This window comes from Corapipo altera, unplaced genomic scaffold (genome assembly GCF_003945725.1).
Source record: "Corapipo altera isolate COAL_440 unplaced genomic scaffold, ASM394572v1 0, whole genome shotgun sequence".
NCBI classification, from domain to species: Eukaryota; Metazoa; Chordata; class Aves; order Passeriformes; family Pipridae; genus Corapipo; species Corapipo altera.
Window position 1 is genome coordinate 87,004,606 of NW_020884872.1, and position 19,535 is coordinate 87,024,140.

At 40.1% G+C, this 19,535-nt stretch overlaps 1 protein-coding gene across 9 annotated transcripts in view; it reads left to right on the top strand.

The window, feature by feature from the left end:
- The window catches only part of TENM4 (teneurin transmembrane protein 4), a 599,346-nt gene that overhangs the window by 250,768 nt on the left and 329,043 nt on the right, over positions 1 to 19,535 (top strand). For all 9 annotated transcript variants that reach the window (XM_027664342.1, XM_027664505.1, XM_027664591.1 and 6 more), the window contains one exon: positions 823 to 1,092. In XM_027664342.1, coding sequence (XP_027520143.1) covers positions 823 to 1,092 — 270 coding nt within the window. The remainder of the gene's footprint in view (positions 1 to 822; positions 1,093 to 19,535) is intronic.

Sequence of the window (19,535 nt, forward strand, 5' to 3'; positions counted from 1 at the left end):
AGTCAAGGTGTGAGTGGTCAGCAAGAGGAAAGTGAAATCGCCAGAGGAAATTTAAATCCCCAGTATGTAATTTCAGGGATTTCAATGAGCAGAACTCACTCAAATTGCCTATTGTAGTGAAGTTGCCAGGTGTATGGTAGGACTTTTGATCATTGCACGCCTCATTTTGCTTTTCTCCCAAGAAGATTACTTTTTTCCTCTCCTAAAGAGTTCCACCATCTACATCCATCTTTGCTTTCAAATTTGATGATTTCATTTAACATGCCCTGAGTTTTTGTCAGGTTCTGGAAGCAGGAATCCAGCTGCTTTTTGGTCTTGACATACAGAAAGGAGGTTGTTGTGAGGTGGGGTCCAGTCTCTTCTCCCAAGTAACAGGCAATAGGAAAACAGGAAATGGCCTCCAGTGACATCAGGGGAGACTGAGATTGGATATTAGGAAAAATTTCTTCACTGAGAGGGTGGTCAGGGATTGCAAAAGGCTGCCTACAGAAGTGGTAGAATCATTGTCTCTGGAAATGTTAAATAAAAGTGTAGATGTGATGCTTAGAGACTGGTCTAGTGGTGGCCTTGGAAGTGCTGGGTAATGGTTGAACTTGATGATCTTAAAACATCTTTTCTAACCTTAATGACTGTATGATTCTATGGTCACTTGGTCTCAGACTAAACAAGACCACAGAAGCGGGGACTCTTTGGTCTGATGTCAGGACTTGTGAGCTGCTCTGCCCCACATGAAGACAGAGGATGAACATTTCTGCCATTGGCTTGTGCTAGATAGAACTGTGCTCTAATAAAGAATAACCAAGCCTATGTGTTTTCTCACAGGAGCCAACTTCTCTTTGCGAGAACTGGGTCTTGAAGATGTGACACCCACACATGGAACTTTGTACCGGACCGATATCGGACTGCCTCACTGTGGCTACTCCATCAGTGCTGGATCGGATGCCGACACAGAGGCAGACGTGGTCATGTCGCCCGAGCACCCAGTGAGGCTCTGGGGACGCAACACCAAGTCTGGACGCAGCTCCTGCTTGTCGAGTCGGGCCAACTCCAATCTCACCCTCACAGATACAGAGCATGAGAATACTGAAACTGGTAAGCGGTGACAGCAAATGCGGTGTCAGCCTTGAGCTCTACCAGGAATGACTCTTCTTACCACTCCACCCTAATCTTCCTTAGGTTTTGTATTGGTTTTTTTTTTATCAGGCTCGATAAAGACACTCTTTTAACAACCCCATGTCATGGCCTTTTGTACTGACCTACGAAGTGTTTGTTAATGAACTGCTGGAGAAGCTCCTACTTATTTATCACAGCAACAGAGACCATTAAGCATCTGTAATACTCTCCCTGCTTTTTCCAGCAACCAAAAAGCATTTAAATCTCCCCTCCCCTGGCTAATGCTACTCTTATCTTTCCTACAGATTTTTGGGGTAGATAATTTCCTTCTTTTCCTTGCTGGTTCCTTGACAGGAGCCATTTCATTTCTCTAAATGGGCTGACTGCTCTCTGAAGGAAAACAATGGCAAAATATTTTTAGAAGCATTTTTCTTTATGCGAAATAGAAGCTGAAGGTCACTGATTTTTTTATCTCTGTAACTTTGTGTCCCCAGCTGCAGGGATTCCTGCATGCGTTTTGTAGGTCTGTGAACATTTTGGTCAGCACTTCTGCCAAGCAGTGTTGGAAGTAGAGAGGATTTTGATTCAATTCCAGCTTGACCCAGGAGTTCATCCAGCCCTATATGCCTTTGCACCTTTAATTCAATTATAGTACAGTCTGCTTCTTAATATAGCTGCTGCATACAAGTCATCAGGCGCTTGAGCTCAGCACAGAAAGCTGACGTGAAATGACTGTATCTCTTGCTCTTTTCATGCTTTTTGCCACAGTATTATAGTGACAAATGATGATAAGTTTTCCTCTGGAAGCCATGACATGGTGAGACATATACCACCCACATGATTTTATGTTTAACTCCAACAAAATTACAGTAGAAGCTTATTAAGTTTCTGTTCAGAGATAATGATGTATTAGGCAGAGTTCAAAGATAAATGGCCTTCTGTTTAAAGAATGTACAGAGGAATCTTTTTAAATTATCTTTACCATATTTAAGTTTTTTAGTGTAATATCTTACAGGCAGACACACAGTGCTAGGTTATATTGTCTTCCTTCTGATCCTTGTGTTTTGATGAAAAAATCAGAAGGATCATCAGGGTCAACTAGAGTTTTGCATACTCACTAGAAAACAGCTTGAACTTCCATCCCATTCTACTCTATCGAAAGCTCTCTCTTGTGCTTTCCATGGTAGTGTGTGAGCAGCTGTGTTTCATACATTTTTCTTTCTATGCCTACTCAGAAAACCAAAATACAGAATTTTAGTTTTGAGGTTTGGGTTTTTTTGGTCTTAAGAGAGAAGAATTGCATTATCTGCTGGAGTCTTTTTCACTGGTTTCTGTAATGCTATCTCTACATTTGCAAATGCAATTTTGTACCTACAGATCACTTACAAAAGAAATTCTATTAGAAACAACACATTAGCAACTTCACATGCCTTTGAAAGGCCTTTCTGAAAGCAACCACAGAGGCAGTAATACTCATGTCAGGAAAGAGACAATCTTGAACCTCTTCCCTTAAATTTAGTGACACACTAACCAGTCATTGAACCATGATTTCATAGCAATTAGAAAAAGGGAAATAAGGAAGGTGGAGAACATACAGTGCTGTACAAATGTAGAATTAGTTTCTTTGGGCCCTAGGCACTTGCAGTCTTAGATGTTGGGTGTTTTGAATGACAAAGACTATATCATACCCAAAAGTACAAAATCTGTGTACCACAAATAAAATCTACATCACTATGGTATCCAGTATGTAATTGTATTGTTAATATTGACGAAAAAGAGACAATCCAAACTGTGCTGGTGGTGAGCTTCATCTGATGCTTAGAGTTCCCTGGGAATATGTCATGGACATGAACCAGGTTCAGGTCAGAAAAACTTGTCCAGAACATATTATTTCAATATAAGGATTGTGGTTGAATGGGTAGTATAAAACATATCCAAACAAAGGTTGCAACGGAGGAAGAACAGAAGGATTAAAGAAAAGTCTTAACTGTACACAAAATTTGAGTGTTTTCTTTGTGCAGTTGCTTAGCACAGATAAAGGTGTGAAACCCTTTGTGCACAAAACCCTCACAGCCTGAGACCTGCTGTTGGAGCAAATGAAGCCTGAGATCCTCTCAGAAGCTTTGTCTGGTAAACACAAAGGTTGCTCTGTGTTTCCTTCCTCTGCACATTAGCAGTGTTACTCTGGGCTGCTAGCTATTACACAGGCTATTTTGAGAAAACTCAGATTCATAGGAAAAATGTTTGCAAGAAGACATGAAATTTTGTTAATGGGAATGTAAAATAACATAATGCTATGACTCAGTTTACAGGATACTTTTATGAGTCAATATTAATTGTTGACAGTATTGATAGAAGTTATAGCCTTTAGCTGAAGTCAATATGGACTTTATGAACGTGCCATCAATAGAAGATTTTATGGGGCCCATTAAACTAACTTTTCCAATGAAGGTCAACATCAGCAATTTTTATGCTGTTCATTATTTATCCAAAATAAATAATCAGAATTTACTTCTGACGTTTGTAAATCCAAAGCTGTCAAAGGACAATTCTACCAAGACATTTGTTGTGTTCTTAGAAAAGGGGAGATCTGCCTCTCTTGAAAAGCCAGTTTGTTTTTATTTCAAAAATTGTTATGTCTTGAAAGAACAGATACACTGCTCAGAATGTGCAGTCACGATCCACCTCTCTGTCTTTAAGGAAACCTACAAGGTGCTTTGGTTCCATGGCATATTGCAGTCCATAAATCCCTTGCACAAACAGCTGGCATAGAAAGTCATGTGTAGCTTTATCTAAGGCTTTCACAACATTCCAGAATGGTTTGGTTTGGAAGCAGCCTTAAAGATCATCTAGTTCCAACCCCTTGCCATGAGCAGGGACATCTTCCACTAGAAGGCTGAATGTTGCTAGGAGTCTGAATTCCTTTTTTTAGATTAAGAGTTTGTTTTCACTGAAGAGTTGAGTTATAACTCTGGCAATTACCCTGAGCTCAAATCCTGCACACCTAATCAGCCACAACAGCTTCCCCTCCAGTGGGCAGTGCATTTGGCTCAACCTGGATAGTCACTTTGCAGAGTGAGGGAACAGAGGGTACAGCTCAAATTGTTGCACCTTGTCAGAGGATAATGCAATAATTCTGTGCTGCTGATGTAGCAGGCACTTTATATAGCTCAAGGGTTTTTCTGCAGCATGACCATCTAAGTTGAGCTGTAACTATGAACTCACATTAACAGTTCAGACCCAAGCACAGAGGGCAGTTTGGTTCCTGGAAGTCTAGCAATGATGTTAGGAGAACCTCTTTCCTATACTATTTTGCACTATTTCTCAGTAAGACTTATTCAAGGAAAAGTTCCTGAAGTGGCCATTTGGATTGAAGCCTGGACTTTACTGGCACTACCTTAGGTAACCCTGAACAGGCTTTGTACCGAGCCAGCAATTATTTACTATAGAGAAGAGTACAATGAAGAATGAAGTAATAGTTTTCCAGAAATTGACTTGTTTTGCAGAAATTTAGTCACATACTAGAAAAAAACCCCAACTTCTAATCACAAGAATACCATCATAAAAATACAGTACCACAGGATAATTTATATTGGAAGACATTGCTGAAGGTCTCTGGTCCATCTCCTACTTTAAAGCAGGGTTAACTGTGAGGTCAGATTGGGTCACTCAGGGCCTTGTTCAGTTACGCTTTTAGTATTGACCAGGATGGAGAGGCCACAACCTTTATATCCTGGTTCTGATGCTGATCACGCTTGCTGTGAACAACTCTTAAGAGCTAGTAGGGATTTCTACTGCCACAACTCATGTCCATTGCTCCCACTAAGCATCTCCCAGAACAGTTTGTCTCGATCTTCTGAACATCACCCATACCTGAAATAGTTAAAAGGCAGCAGCTAGGTCTCCCTTTAGCGATGTCTTCTACTAGCTGAACAAAGCCACCTGGATCCTCCTCTCTTCATAAACAGTTTGTAGGCAGTTAGGCCTGGAGGAGATAGAGGAGTCTGAGGAACTCCAGTGATAAAAGTTTTTAAGTGTAAACTAGACAATAGTCTAGTTTACTAGTTTACTGGCTGAGAATGATCTAGATTAGATCCTGGCTCAGAGTGGCTTTCCATGCTGGCCTCTGAAATCTCCCTCTTTCTCCAGTTTCAGTGTTTGTAGCATTGCTGTACTTTCTTTGACTTTGGGGTGATGTAGGACTGTTCAGGCTGGGCTTTGAGCACTTTAGGCTTTTGTACTGCCTAGGGCACTCCTAAGAGATGTGGAGATGGACAGTGTTTGTGTGTAAGCATCCATGAAATGGGCTGTGAATATTTCCTCTGGGTCTATACCGGAGATCTTAACCCAGATCCACCCAAAGTGTTAGGAATCATGCTGGTAATCCCTGGAGAGAAAATATAGATAATCCAATATAAAATCCCTTCCCCACAAGAAAAAGAAAAAGAAAAGAGAAAAAAAACCACAGACAAACACCAACAAACAAAACTAAACCACTTTTTCCTCTGTCTTCAGTGTGAAAATGAGCTTACTGTTTTATTCAGCACAATCACTGCAAGGTTACTTTAGACTAGAGTCAACCGCAATTATAAAATTTGTCTTTCTGATAGTGGAGTTGCAGCTCTTTCTTTTAAATTAAAAAAAAAAATACAGCTTACCTTTCAACTGTTCTAAAGAAGCGGTGTCAAACTAAGGATTCACTTTAGCTGTACTCTGGCCTCAGTGTAAACATCCACCAAGGCACGTAGTTGGTTAAATATGAGAAAGAATAGGAAAGAGGGGAAGCAGTTTTCTTCACTAGCAGGAAAAGTCAGCAGTGATTAATACTGTGCAGAGTGGAGCTGATGTTTCTGTCTGTCATCATCTCCTCTTGGGAAGAATGTGGGCAGTATCAAGCAGCCAGAAGGGTCTCACAGGCAGGATGATCAACATCAGATGGCTCAAGACAGTTCAACTGATCAAGATACTCAACCGTGATCTATCACGTAAAGAAATTCTTGCAGCAGAAGTCTTGCTGCAGTGTGACTTCAGTGGACTGAGAGACTAGTAGACACAAACTAAAATTCCACATCTAAGCACCCTTGGAGCCAAAATTCAGGATGCAGAACTTTTGCTGTCAAATTGCACTGTGGGACTTCTTCCATCTTCACAACCCAAAACCATGTAGGAAACATCATCCTGCAAAAACTTTTGCCTGCCTTCCATGTTGGCGAAAGAGTTGAAAATGGCACTACTGAACTCAAATCACTCGTTTAACAATTAACTGAGTGCGGGTTTGATCACCCCAATGTTTCCACCATGCAGGTGTTCATCACCTCTGTTTAGGAAGGGGAGTTTAATCTCAGGGTTCATTTATCTTTAGCTCCATGTCTGAAAACACCAATCAGTGACAAAAGTGATATAGTGACTATAGTAATACAGACACTTACTGGTGACAAGATTAAGAGCACTAATTCATTTTGGACCCACATCCTACAAAGAGGAATAATTTTCTCCTCCATCGCATTCCCGTAATAGTTTGTTGCCAAGGTGGATGGGGCTCTGAGCAATCTGGTCTAGTGGAATGTGTCCCTGACCATGGCAGGGGAATTGGAAGTCGATGATCTTTAAGGTTTCTTCCAACCCAAAACATTCTATGAATTTTTCATTTAGTCACTACTATTCTGGGTTGTATTTAAATGAACTTTAAAACTGTCAAGCAAACAAACAGCCCAATATCCAAACCTGCTCTCCAAACCTTACTAACTTGACCAGAAAGGTAGAGAATATGTTACAGTTAATCTTTGGTTTCTCATCAAATATATTGCCTTTCTGGAAAATTCTCATAAGCTTTTGTAAAACTGAAGCACAGTCGCAACCAGGAGCTTTAAAGCTCATGTGATAGCTCTGTCTGCTCTGCTATCACAGACTCAACTCTTAGCTATTTTAATTGACATAATACCAGATTTACAGAGCATTTCTTGCAGTAACCACCACTCCCTCTGCTTCTCCACTGCTTAAGCCATTACTACTGCTGGAAAGAGTGCTTAAGAAACTGCACAGGGTTTGAGGACTCAATAGAACTGAATGCTTATAGAACATATTAGAAACACAGGGGTGTATTAAAGCATGAAATAATTAAAGACAAGTGTTTCAAACAGGGAACACCAAAGAAATTATATGATTTTATTTTTCCTGGGTAGATAAGAAACCTAACCGATGCTTTAATTTGTTCAGTGGTGATTGATACAGAGTTCACCCCAGCCTTTGAAGGCTCCTGTTGCCATTCAGCACAGGTATATCAGGTCTTAGGTGCGTGGTGGTAAATATCTGCTTTTGCAAAACAGTATGCCCAAGTCATATAAGTCCCAACACTCTTGGTTAAATACACCACAACATGCTATTTGCTGCTAGGTTTCTGACATCCATTCTGGCTTCTTATTAAACCAAAAAGCTGTCCCGATGATCAAGCCACATGGTCCAGAATTTCATCAGCTTTTTCCAAATATTTTCTCTTCAGAGCTGTTTTACAACAGCTAAGAGTTTTGGACAAACAGTAATTATTTCTGTGTGTTTTCCTTGTTCCCTTTGGTTGTTGAGAGCTCATCTCCTAATGGTGTCTATATTTGCTACCAGAGACCTTGCAAGGTTCTCCTAAATAGCTCTGATCTTTTGCAGAGGAAGGATTTTTACTCAGTCTTCTTAACATTCACCTTCCTATTTCCCAAATCATGTTGACCAAAATCATTTGCCCAAAGTACAGTTCATTATATCAGCACAATTAGCAGTGCCACAATTACTGTATATTCTCAGCATTACAAATTATTTGTTAATACCCCAGTTGATAATCCATGGTGACTGTTCTTTTTATTACCATGTTTTGCGAGTAATTTCCTTTCAGGCTTCATATACTCTATTGTTAATATTGTTACCGTGGTTGCAACATCATCTCTTTTTTTTCTCATTTGAATTAAGCAGTGCATTATAAAGTACTTCCAGTAAATGAGTGTGTGCTTCAGACATGCTTCTTCTGCAAACCGTGTAGGCAAAAATGTGATACTCAGACTCCAGAGTATTCAGAAAGGAGATTTAAAAAACAAAACAAAACAAAGCAAACAAACAAAACTACAACCCAAAATTTTTCACAATAAATAATGATAAAAAATGTGCTATGAGCTGTACGTTAATAAGTTTCCCTCATGGTTTTTAGTAGGGGAAGACAAGAATAAATTAGAATTACCCAGCTAAGATCAGGCATCTGCTGGCTATCATCTTAGACTTCTCTCCTATCAGTTGTAACCTTATTAATTACCAAAAAATAAAATATTAATAATTTTAACAAGACGTCTCAGCCTGAAATAAAAGTTTGCAAGAACCCTGACCACTAAAGATCCATCACCAATTCAGAAGTCAGTGAAGAACTACAAAAGGCAGTGGCACACTCAGAAGGTAATTTTCACTAATACCCTTCCTTGTTTCAGCTTCTCAAAACTCTTACACTGCTCCTTTCCAGGTAGGATTTGCAAAAAATTCCCCATTTTAATGGCATATGGGGATTGCTTGGATATTGCAATTTACTGAAGCCACCTTATAGAGATATTCAGAGACTTGGTGATCACTTGAAATGTGAAGGCCAGGGGAAGGAATGTGCCTTCAGGCTCTCAAACCATAAAGATATTAATATTCCTATGAAGAATATTGGTCCTAAAAAGGAGACCTTTAACTGCATGACCATCAAGTACTACATTCTCTACTGAAAAATGTCTCCCTTGAAGGCTGTTACCTCTTCCTTGCTTGTGATCCAGCTTTCTAACCACTGACATTCTTGATGATGGATTCCTCATATTTTCTGTCCTCTTGTCTTTTTTTGTCCTTTTTTAGATATTAGTCCTGAGATGCTTCTTGAAAGTGAATAGGTGAGTCACCACCTTACCTCTTCATAAGAGTCTCGGGAAAAGTTTTACCTCAATAGGGCAGTAAATGGATGGTGTTTAGGACAACAAACCCTTAATCTCTCTCCACATTCAACCAACTCCCTGCTCACTGGGTATAAAACAGCCTTTCAAATGAGGATGTCACTGTCTGTCAGGAAGGATTCAACCCATCTGAGAGCAGATGGTCCCTTTGGTCGCACCACAGAGGGAGCCAGCAGCATCTTTGCTCCCCATTTAAGAAGTGAAGGCACCCAGTAGTAATCTGAGTTTAATACTTCAATTGCTGCATTAGTGATCAGTGTCTTGATTTTGTTCCACAGCAAAAGAATTCCAACTGATTTCCAGGGCTAATTTATCTCATTGCTGGCCTCTTTGTCTCTAGAGGAAAAGAAGTCTTTCCATTTTCTTGTTTTATTATTTTTATTCCCATAAGGTATGTCCCATAGAGAATGTATTTTCTGTATTACTGTAATCTGCATCTGAAAGGACGCTGACATTAAAGCCTTTCTCAGCATTATTCTGCTGTAATGAACTGCAGTTCAATATAGGTTAGTGTGTAGGTTTCACATCATTATTATTGTGATGATGGTGAAAAAATGCACAAACTCTAGAAACTCATTAATAGCCTGGATATAACAGTGGAGATGGTATGTAGAAACAACACTAATAGGTAAGAATTTACTGTTCTTTTTAATTACACCATTAATTTTTGTCCTTTTCTTCACCACTTTAAACTGTCTTGTCATGGAGATCTTTTTTTAAGGAAAATAATTGCATTTATTAATATTGCGGACAAGCTGACAAGGATGCTGGAAGCAAATCTGTGCCTTCCATATTCTCATGTTTGTATTTCTGAATACGCATTTGGACAACTGGATCTGCTTCTGAGTCCAGCACACAGAGTATTACTTCACATCTGGTTCAGTCTCCTCCCATGTCCCTTGAGGTATCTGGCTTTGCTTCTTTCAGTGAAAATGTGTCTTTATCTGTAAGCAGAACAAAGTGAGAGGAAGGAGCACGTTATTTTTGTTTTACCCATGCCCAGAGGTGCACACTGAGCTCCAAATAAAGGAAAGTATAGCTTCTGCCATGAGAATTTGTTCATTAAAATCTCATTGCTTTATTTCTCAGAGGATTTTGATTAACTTTTAGCAACTTTATTCAATCAAGGGCAGTGATTGAAAATGCATTACTGCCCTAATTCTACAAAGTTTTCAGTGTTTCTTTGGACTGTCCCTAAAAACTTTAATTATATGCTCTAGGGCCGGTTGTTGTTTTCTTTTTTCCATCCCAGCACAGATCATATTGAATCATGTATATAAAAAGAAAACAATAATTCCTAATTTTTTACACAAGCTAATAGTGACAGGACAATGGGGAACAGTTTTAAACTAACAGACAGGAGATTTAGATTAGATGTTAGGAAGAAATTCTTTATTGTGAGAGTGATGAGACAGGTTGCCCAGAGGAGCTGTGGCTGCCTTATCCCTGGAAGTGTTCAAGGCCAGGTTAGATGGGCTTCTGAGCAACCTGGTCTGGTGGAAAATGTCCCTGCCCATGGAAGTGGGGCTGGAACTAGATGACCTTGAAGGTCCCTTTCAATCCAAATAATTCTGTGATCCTATGATTACATCTGGAGGGACAACTGGTTTAAGAGACTACCACCCTGAGTACCCACTCCCATGCCCTTGCCGGGGTTCTCCATCCCCATGGTCATCATAATTCAACTGTTCATGTAGTCTGATTTATCTGATTTATCCCCCAAAAGCATATGATTTAAAGCCTTTCCTCAAGGCTGCCAGCACACAGAGCTCTGATTTCAGAGCTGCTACTCCGCTCCTGTCCCACATAGAGATGAGTTCAACCCAAGATACAGCAGCAGAAATCCCACCCAACAGAAAATCTCCCTCATCTGGGTCAAATAAGGGCCGGTGACTGAGGGTGGTGTAACAAAAACACCTGGGAGCTATTTAAGACAGCTTTGCGAGCGAGGAAGAAGCATTGCCAAGCTCTCTTGGAAATGCACCCCTGTTCCAGCTCCCCAGTGACAACAAGCGCTGTCTTTGTTCACACCAAATCATTTTCTATTGAAGACTTATTTTCTTCTCCAATCTCCAGCATGTTCAAGTACTTTTATTACCCTTACTTTGGGAGGAGGAAGGTAAAATTATGACCAAATTCCAGTTTCCATTTAAATGCAGTTTTGATGCGTATTTCAAATAAATGCAAAACAACAAAAAAAAAATCAGAAAAAGCTAGTAATCATCTACTGAATAAGAAATCTGTTGTTCACCATTTTCTCTTCATAAAAAATGTAAAAATGTAGGAATCTGAATAAATGCATGCTGAGCTATATAATTGCTGAAATAAATATGTATAGATATAAGATACTTTTTGATTTAGCATAAAGAAGCAGCAAATTATGCCAGTCAGTGAGAATCAACCAGTTTTAAAAGAAAATAACTGAAAAGCACACACGCGAAACGAGATTAAAACTGATTATTTAAATCCAGATTCTCTGTTTCCTGGTTTAAACTATGATTACAATTTAAATCAAGCCACTCTGCCACAAATAGTTTAGGCACAATGATTTCTTTCACTTACGTAATGTGCAAATTTTATAGCTCAGAGAGCATCTTATTGCTTCTAAGGAACGTGCATGTAGTGAGTCTTAACCTCCAGCCACGTTCTTAGTTTGGTTCTAGTTTGGTTCACATGCTTGAAGGAGGCAAATGGTAATCCTCATCTGAAAGAATGGGAATCTGGAAGCCAACAAAAAAAATTCAAGATGCTTTTTTCTTTTGGGAGTTTTTTGCTTTTTTTATTAGGATGGAAATTAAGATGAGATTTATCTGCAAACTCAGAGCCAGGCTTGGATGCTGATTCCCCAGTAATGCAGAGGCTGGAAAAGCAGCCATTGCCCAAAATTATAGAGTATGAAGGGAAATGCCTCCCTGTCTCTTCTTTGGATAATTACATTCCACTTAATAAAATTCCCTTTGCTCCTGTAGTTGGACAGGGTGTTTCTCCTAAATTAAATTGCTCTAGTTTGCTGCTGTGCTCTACCAAGCAGCTGTTAATGTTCCACCCCAGAGGTATCTGCAGTTCAGTGTTGGGTGAAATGATTAAGGCTCACAAGGCACTTGATCATTTGAAATGAAAGGTGCTACATAAACATACCCCATTAGTTTTGTTAGTGCTCAACAAAGCAAACTTTACCTGTCGCTGGTTATGCTCCTTCCTGGCATTTAGTACAAGGTGTTCCCTCTGAAACATGTGCAATTTGCTGGATGCATTCTTCAGCTGTCCTTAAAGAAGCCTGTTTCTCAGACTGATGATTTGACCCATCATATGTTGGGGAACTGCTATCAAATGAGTGCTGTGTTTGTAGAAGTTTGAAGGAGTGTTAATCCTGGGCCACTTCTCAAGAAAAGGAACGTAATGACCTTAGGTGTTGTAGGCACTTGCTCACAGTATCAGGAGAGTAGAAAACTTGGCATGGGATCAATCACAAAGAAGAATAGGGAAAGTTCTTTGAGGAATGCCCTCTGATGGAGAGGTAGAGAAGCCCACTAGAAGTTTGATTGATAAAGAGAGTTTGTTTGGTAAAGATTGACTTAAACATTTATGCAAACAGAATAAAAATGCATGTATTTGTAAATTATATGTCTAAACCAGGCTTGTGACACACAGCACCAGAGGAAATGTGCTCCCCTTGTCCCCTCCCAAGCCACAGTGTCCCTCAACCCCATCTGAATATTTTTGGCTGTTGACTGACTGTTTCCATTCTGTCTGCATAGGACCCCTTCTACTGGTATGCTGACTGCTCTCAAATCAGGACTCAATTTGCTTTCTTTGGTCTTTTTCCTTATGTGAATGGAGCTGTGAATGGAGAAAGCAGAAAGCAGAAATCAATTCACAAGAACTCCATTGGTCCTAAGGCTGAATGTTAAAACTACTGTGTTAATTGTTGGATTGTTAGATAGTGAATTTCTGGGGTTAAAATGGTAGATATTGAGGTTGTAAGTACTGGAACTCAGTACAGTGCTTCTCAACATTTCAGTGGCTATCTAGTGGAAAACAGGAACAGAAGAGTTCAGACTAACTTTTCTCTGTAAGCTTCATGACTATGGAAAAGATAGTTCCTAAAGGAATATTTCAGAAGGGATTAGTGCTTTTTCCGAGGGAGATATTTTACCACCTTAGAGCAGCAGGTTTTTTTGAAGACTTTTAGAAAGAGCCACTCTGAAGCAAATGGAGCCCCCAATCATTTTTATCTCAGTCATTGGCACCAGAGTTTTGCATTCTCTGTATCAGATTACAGTTGACCTCACATGAGCACAAAAAAGTAAGTGAAGATATTCAGGAAGGGTTCCCAAAGATACCCTAGACCCTACCATCTATTATTGTCCCTGAGCAGTACTCCGATAGATTCGTGTCTCCGTAGACAGTGATGAACTGAGTCCTTAACCTTCTTTTAATTCTTCTGGAGTTTCTCACTGTAAGTAATGTTTTCCAAACCTTTAACACTCTCATGAGCCATGTAATGTTTATCAATGTCCTCCCTGAATTGGATTTGGTTAATTCATTCTTGGCTTTGTCTAAAGTTCTTGCCAATATATTTGCATCCTTCAAGAGAAGAATGTCCAGACCAGGTTAGAGATGGGGAGAGGTCAATACCCCTTTTCCCCAGCAGACACAGAGAGCAGATAAATTCTACAGAGGAATCACTCAGATGCTTTCCTGGAGAAACTACTAAAAAAAATCTCTCCCAGAACTGCTTCCCAGATTGATGTTTTATCAATGGTGGCATGTGAGGGTTGAGAGGATAGGAGGGACAGATGGTCCATAAGGTTCTTTTGAGATACAGCCAGACTCAAAGAAGAAAAAGGAAGATTGGTGAATTTCTGGAAGAGCTTATTTCCTCCTTGGACTTTAACAGGGTGTTGAAATCCATCCAACAGACTCTGTAAAGCCTTTGAATTCTAAGAAGAAGACATAGATCTACAGCCTCATTATTGCTTATTCGGCTGTAAAACAGGACTGTAAGGGAGGAGGGAGACAATAGGGTTTGCTTCCTTCCTGTTTATACCAGCTCTTCTCTAACTGGAAATGTGCTAATATGGCTGTTATGAAATAATTATTTCAACATTTGCTTCCTTTGGCACAAATATCTGTCTGATCTTTCTGATTCCATGTAGACAGTTACTTTGAAATGAATAATTCCAAATAAATTTCTAGGAATAATTATATTGGTACATTTTCAAGTCTAGATGAACCTATGAATAGGATTCCAGACTAGGATGAAAAAAAAAAAGAGATTCTTTACTTGCATGTTTTTGGAAATAGGCAGACATATCTTCACTTGCAGAAATACTATCTGAAAACTGATTAGTGATTCTGGTTTCCGATATTTTTGAGTAAGAGTGTTAGGAATTGCAGGGAATTCAGAAGGTCACTACCAGGGAGTATTTTGAAAATATCACTGTGCTAGGAAAGTTGACATGGTAAGACCAGGAATTAGGAGGTTTTGAGATTCTCTGTAGCCCTGCAGGAAGCAGTCAGTAATTCTCTTTATCATGACATACCACAAAATCTGTGAAATGTCACTCAAAACCATTGAGATCCCAACCCACTTGGGCAAGAGAGAGAACAGAAGAGGCTTTGTCCATCTGTTGAAGGCATGACCTTGCCCTGGGGTAATTTTTCCTATAATGATTGTATGAAAGGTTTGCAAGGTGGGTTATTGCAGTATGTTTTACACAGCTTCAGGGGAAAAAAAAATCTGTTACATGACTCAGACTCATCCAGCATTTACTTCTCAGCATTTACTGTTTCTTCCACTCAGATTTTGCATTCAGCAACCTCACTCCATTTCCTCTCTCCCTTTCTTCACCTTTATTTCTTCCTGATGAGCAATTCAAACAGCAAACTGTTCCTCTCCTTCATTCCCATCAGTGACTTCATTCAAAGTCCTGCCCATGTTCTTATTTTCTTGGCAGAGCTATATTCAGTGAATGCATTTGTTTCTTTAGCTAGAGAACAAAAATATCTGCAAGCAAACTCATTTCCCTTCCAAACGACTTAGGAAAGTAGTGCTGGGAAGGGGAGCAAAGTGCTTTGTCAAGTGTTAGAGGAACAAGAGAGACATCTTCTCCCCCCTGAAATCCCTCTTTTATTATTATTGGGAAGACTCTGTTAGTCTCTCACTTCCTTGGGGACTAGAAACATCTTGAAAAGATCTTTCATGCAGGCAGATAACAAACTCACTGCAGAGCAGCATCAGAAAGGGAAAAATTACTTGCTAGTAATGATGTTTATCACAATCCTTCCTCCTTTCCCAATACTACAAAGGAAGCTATCTCTCATATAAAGGCCAAGTCTTTTGTCTTTTTTTTTTTTTTTTTCCTGGCAAACAACCCATTGTGCAAATTCAGTGAATGTAAGCTAGGCTGATGGAAGTTTTACACAAAAAGTGGGTGGAAGGAGATGACAGTGTGGGCTGATATGATTTGTTTGAGACGGACCTGGTCTGATAATACACAACATGGAAAACGCCACATTGCTTCCACTTAATAAATTGGCATGAGGACTGTTCCTGTGTCAGAGAAACATCAGTTAAGCCTGGGCCAGATGTTGGGAACTCACACTCCCACTGGACTGAACTCATCAGCAGAGTACGCTTGGCTTTTCATCACACCAGGACAGGAAAACACAGCTATGTGGCACTGTGAGTCACTGCTTTGAAGGAGACTTTGATTTCGTCTGCTCTGCATGGATGTTAAAAATCTCACAGTGCTTTAATGGAAAGGGTGACCTAGGCTTTTGTGCTAAGGTGTCTTTCTCATCAGTATAGTTACCACTGGCTACCATCCTCAACAATACGGGCATCCACATTCTAGAGTAATAACTCCGTTGCTAAAAGTTAAGAGAAGTAAACATCATGAAACTGCTGTAAAATGGCAATGTACAAGTCTGCAAAGTGATGACGTGCAAGTCTGCAAAGTGTGTGTGTGAATGGGAAGCTGCAAGTCCAGGTGGTTCCTTGGAATGAATTTTCATCCTTGTTAATTATATCTGCTTGATATTGCATGCTGTATCATTGGAAGGGCTGGGACTAGACCCCATGACTCTAACACCCAGTCCCAGTCTACGACCCATTTTGAGAGTCTGCTCAAAATGCTACTGAGATCGTCAGGAAATAGGAATTGGTCTGGCACTACTGACTCCAGCCCTCTGAAACACTCAAGATATGATGGTATACACCTCTAGCATGGTCAGTCCACTGAGTTTGTGGTACTAAAAAAAAGTTTCTGGCTTTAATAGATGGCATTATTTATTAAATTCAGGGAGAAAGTATCCATATATCAGTTGTTTTTTTCACAAAGGCAAAAAGAAAATGTACTCCAAAGTGGCTATTAATCGCTTAAGGCCCGAGTAAACGACAGCCTTAAAGCAGGTGTCCACCCAGTAATATTTCACTTAATGTCTCATTATATGATGATTTAAGTGTCAAGATCAGTCAAGTTCAAGATACAGAAGACCTTGTCAACATGGTGAGAATGAAATGCAATTTTTCTGGAGATGTGCTCAAAAACAATAAAATGATTTAGAGTCATAGAATAGTTTAGGTTGGAAAAGCTCTCTAAAACCATCCATTCCAACCATTAACCCAACACTGCCAAGCCCACCACTAAACCATGGGCCCAAGTGCCACATCTACATGTCTTTCAAAATCACTCCAGGGACTGTGACTCCACCACTTCCCTGTGCAGCCTGTTCCAATGCCTGACAAACCTGTTGGTTAAGAAACTTTTCCTAATATCCAACCTAAACCTCCCTTGGTGACACTTGAGGCCATTTCCTGTTGTCCTGTTTCTTGTTACCTGGGAGAAGAGACTGACCCCCAGCTTTCTACAACCTCCTTGCTGGTAGTTGAAGAGAGTGATATGTGATGTATATACATATGAAAAAAAGTCTAACCAGCTACAGAAATCAAATTGCTGGAGGATTATGATTCAGTCTTCAGTATCCTCCTGTTGCAATTTCTTAATGAACATCTGTAAGAAGTTGTAAAGAAGGAGCAGGTACCCAACTGAGGAACCAACCCAAAGAGATCAACTTTTCCATTTTTAAGAGAGCTCCCTTTTTCAAGAGAAAGATGTTTCTGGTAGAAATGTACGTAAATATATGACTTTTTAATAAGGGCATGTAGCTCATTACCCTCTGCAAATTAACCATATCTAATCATATATTTCCTAAAAAATAAAATAGCACATTGCATCTGTTAGTCTTCATTCAAATACAAACCAAGTTCGCATGAGTACTGTAGTATAAACTGTTCCATCTGTTTCCATGAATGTATAGTCACGCTGGTCAGCCCCCCACACACAACAGAAGGGACTTTCACTCTCAGCATCTGTCTTCACTGAAGAACTGTATTTCAACTGGAAGTAGTCAAGCTAGAGTAAGAACAGCACTATAACTCAAATCTTGGTGCCCATGCTGCCATGGTCATCGTATGTGTATGGCTTTAGAAATACTGGGGGAAAATCTTTTGATTTTTAGCATTTTCGTAGAATTGATCTTCACCCTAAAGTCTTGAAATTATAAAAGAAATATCTGTCCTTTCTAGGTATACAGAGGGAACTGTGGGAAGGTGTTGGATGACAGGTATTACTTGAGAGGCACAAAATGGTCAATGTCAGCAGTTGGTCTGTAATCCTTCTCTGAGTTTCATCCTATATGTACTTCTGAGCAGGTCACTTGAAATTTATTGCATTACCATGTTTGAATCAAGTGGTTTGGTATGTGACCAAGGGGAGATTTACAAGCAACTCTGAAGCTGCAATGCAGGTTAGTGTCATGGGAAAGACAAGTTTCTATTTTTAGAAAATGTGGATTTGCCATTTAGCCTGTGACAAGGTCACCAGCATTCTCACTTTCTCCTGCTCTTTCCCTCTGGCCTGCACATCTCAAACGCTTGCACTCACATCAGTGCAGAATCATAACAGGCAATGGCTCTCCAAGATTCAGTTTCTGCTAATGGATCACAAACCAGTCCAATATATCCAATTCCTCTACAGGAAGAGGAAATCACAGTCCATGGAGACCATTGTGTCTGTACTGGGGACTGTGCTGGCACAACCTCAGCACTGAAAAAAGCCAACCTTCTTCCTCATGTAGTTACTCACCACTATCGTAGTTTCACCTGAATTCCCCTTCTTGCTTGTCAGGCTTCAGGATTTGTCTCCTAGCAAAACAACTTGCTTTTTGGGGTTTGCAGAAACCAAAAATCTGCTTGAGGGGTGAGCAGTTGCACCCTGTGCCTGTGAAATGACTCTGGTGTCGCCAGAGCAGATAAGATTGTGCCATTTTGTGTGTGTGTGCGTGTGCGCACGCGTGTGTGTTTTGGCCCAGTACCCAGAGGTGTCCCAAGTTCAGCTGTATTAAGCACAGCAGATACATCCAGAGTTTCTGGAAACTTCTCTGAGATAATATTTTACCCTCCGAATCACAGGTCTTTTGTGGATAAATTAGATCACCTCTCTTTGCTCCAGTTATGGACTTCTTTTACGCTTTCAGTAACATGGCTATGGGAGTTGTCATATTTGTGACTTATTTCTGGGCAAACAGGGTCCTTCCTCTCATGGCTTGGGCTTGGTTTGCTGGCAGTACATCAGAGCAGTCAGAGAAATGTCAACTTCATAAAACACAGCCAAATTCCCGATTTCTGTCCAGGTAGATGCCTTCAGTCATCACAAGACTAAAAAAATCACATCCTGAAACGGCAGTAATGGTGGGTGCACCTTGGGGACTGGTGACCATCTTTGGCGAGTGGGGGCTGATGAAGAAAGGTGCTGTGGAGAAAGATCTGTCCCAGCTGGCTACCGGTGCCAGTGCTGTCATTTTAATTAACTGTGTGTATATATACAGTTGTATAATATACACTGTACCTCTTTATCAGCAGGATGAGTTCACTAAATATATGTCAGCTGAAATTGCTTTAGAAGGAGTCTCAGCACTCAGCTTCCCACCTGTTTCTGTATGACAGCTGCCCAGACTCTGCAAAACACATCAGATGAAAGGCACCATAGAGCTACAGCATGATACTATTATTACATCTAACAGATGAGCAATCAGATCTGAACTGACCGGGGACTGAGCATATGAGGCAAGAGGAGAATCCTTTGGGGAGACCATTACCATGAAAGTAATACAATTCAGTATTTGTACCAGTGACTCTGAAATTCAACAGCAGTCAACCTAGTACTAGCATCCTTTTAAATATCATCTTTCATTTCTTAGCAAACAGCAATATCCTATAACAACATTAGGACAGGAAAAGGAGGGGTGCTGCACAGCAACCAAACAACAGGAGCATAAAAAGCAAAGTCTTGGAGAATTTGTGAGAGTTCTGAAAAATAAAGTACAGGGACGGACTTGTGTCCCTGAGGTGAATTTTAAGCAAAGGGCAAGAAACAGAGACCACCAGTTAGATGGCTGGGG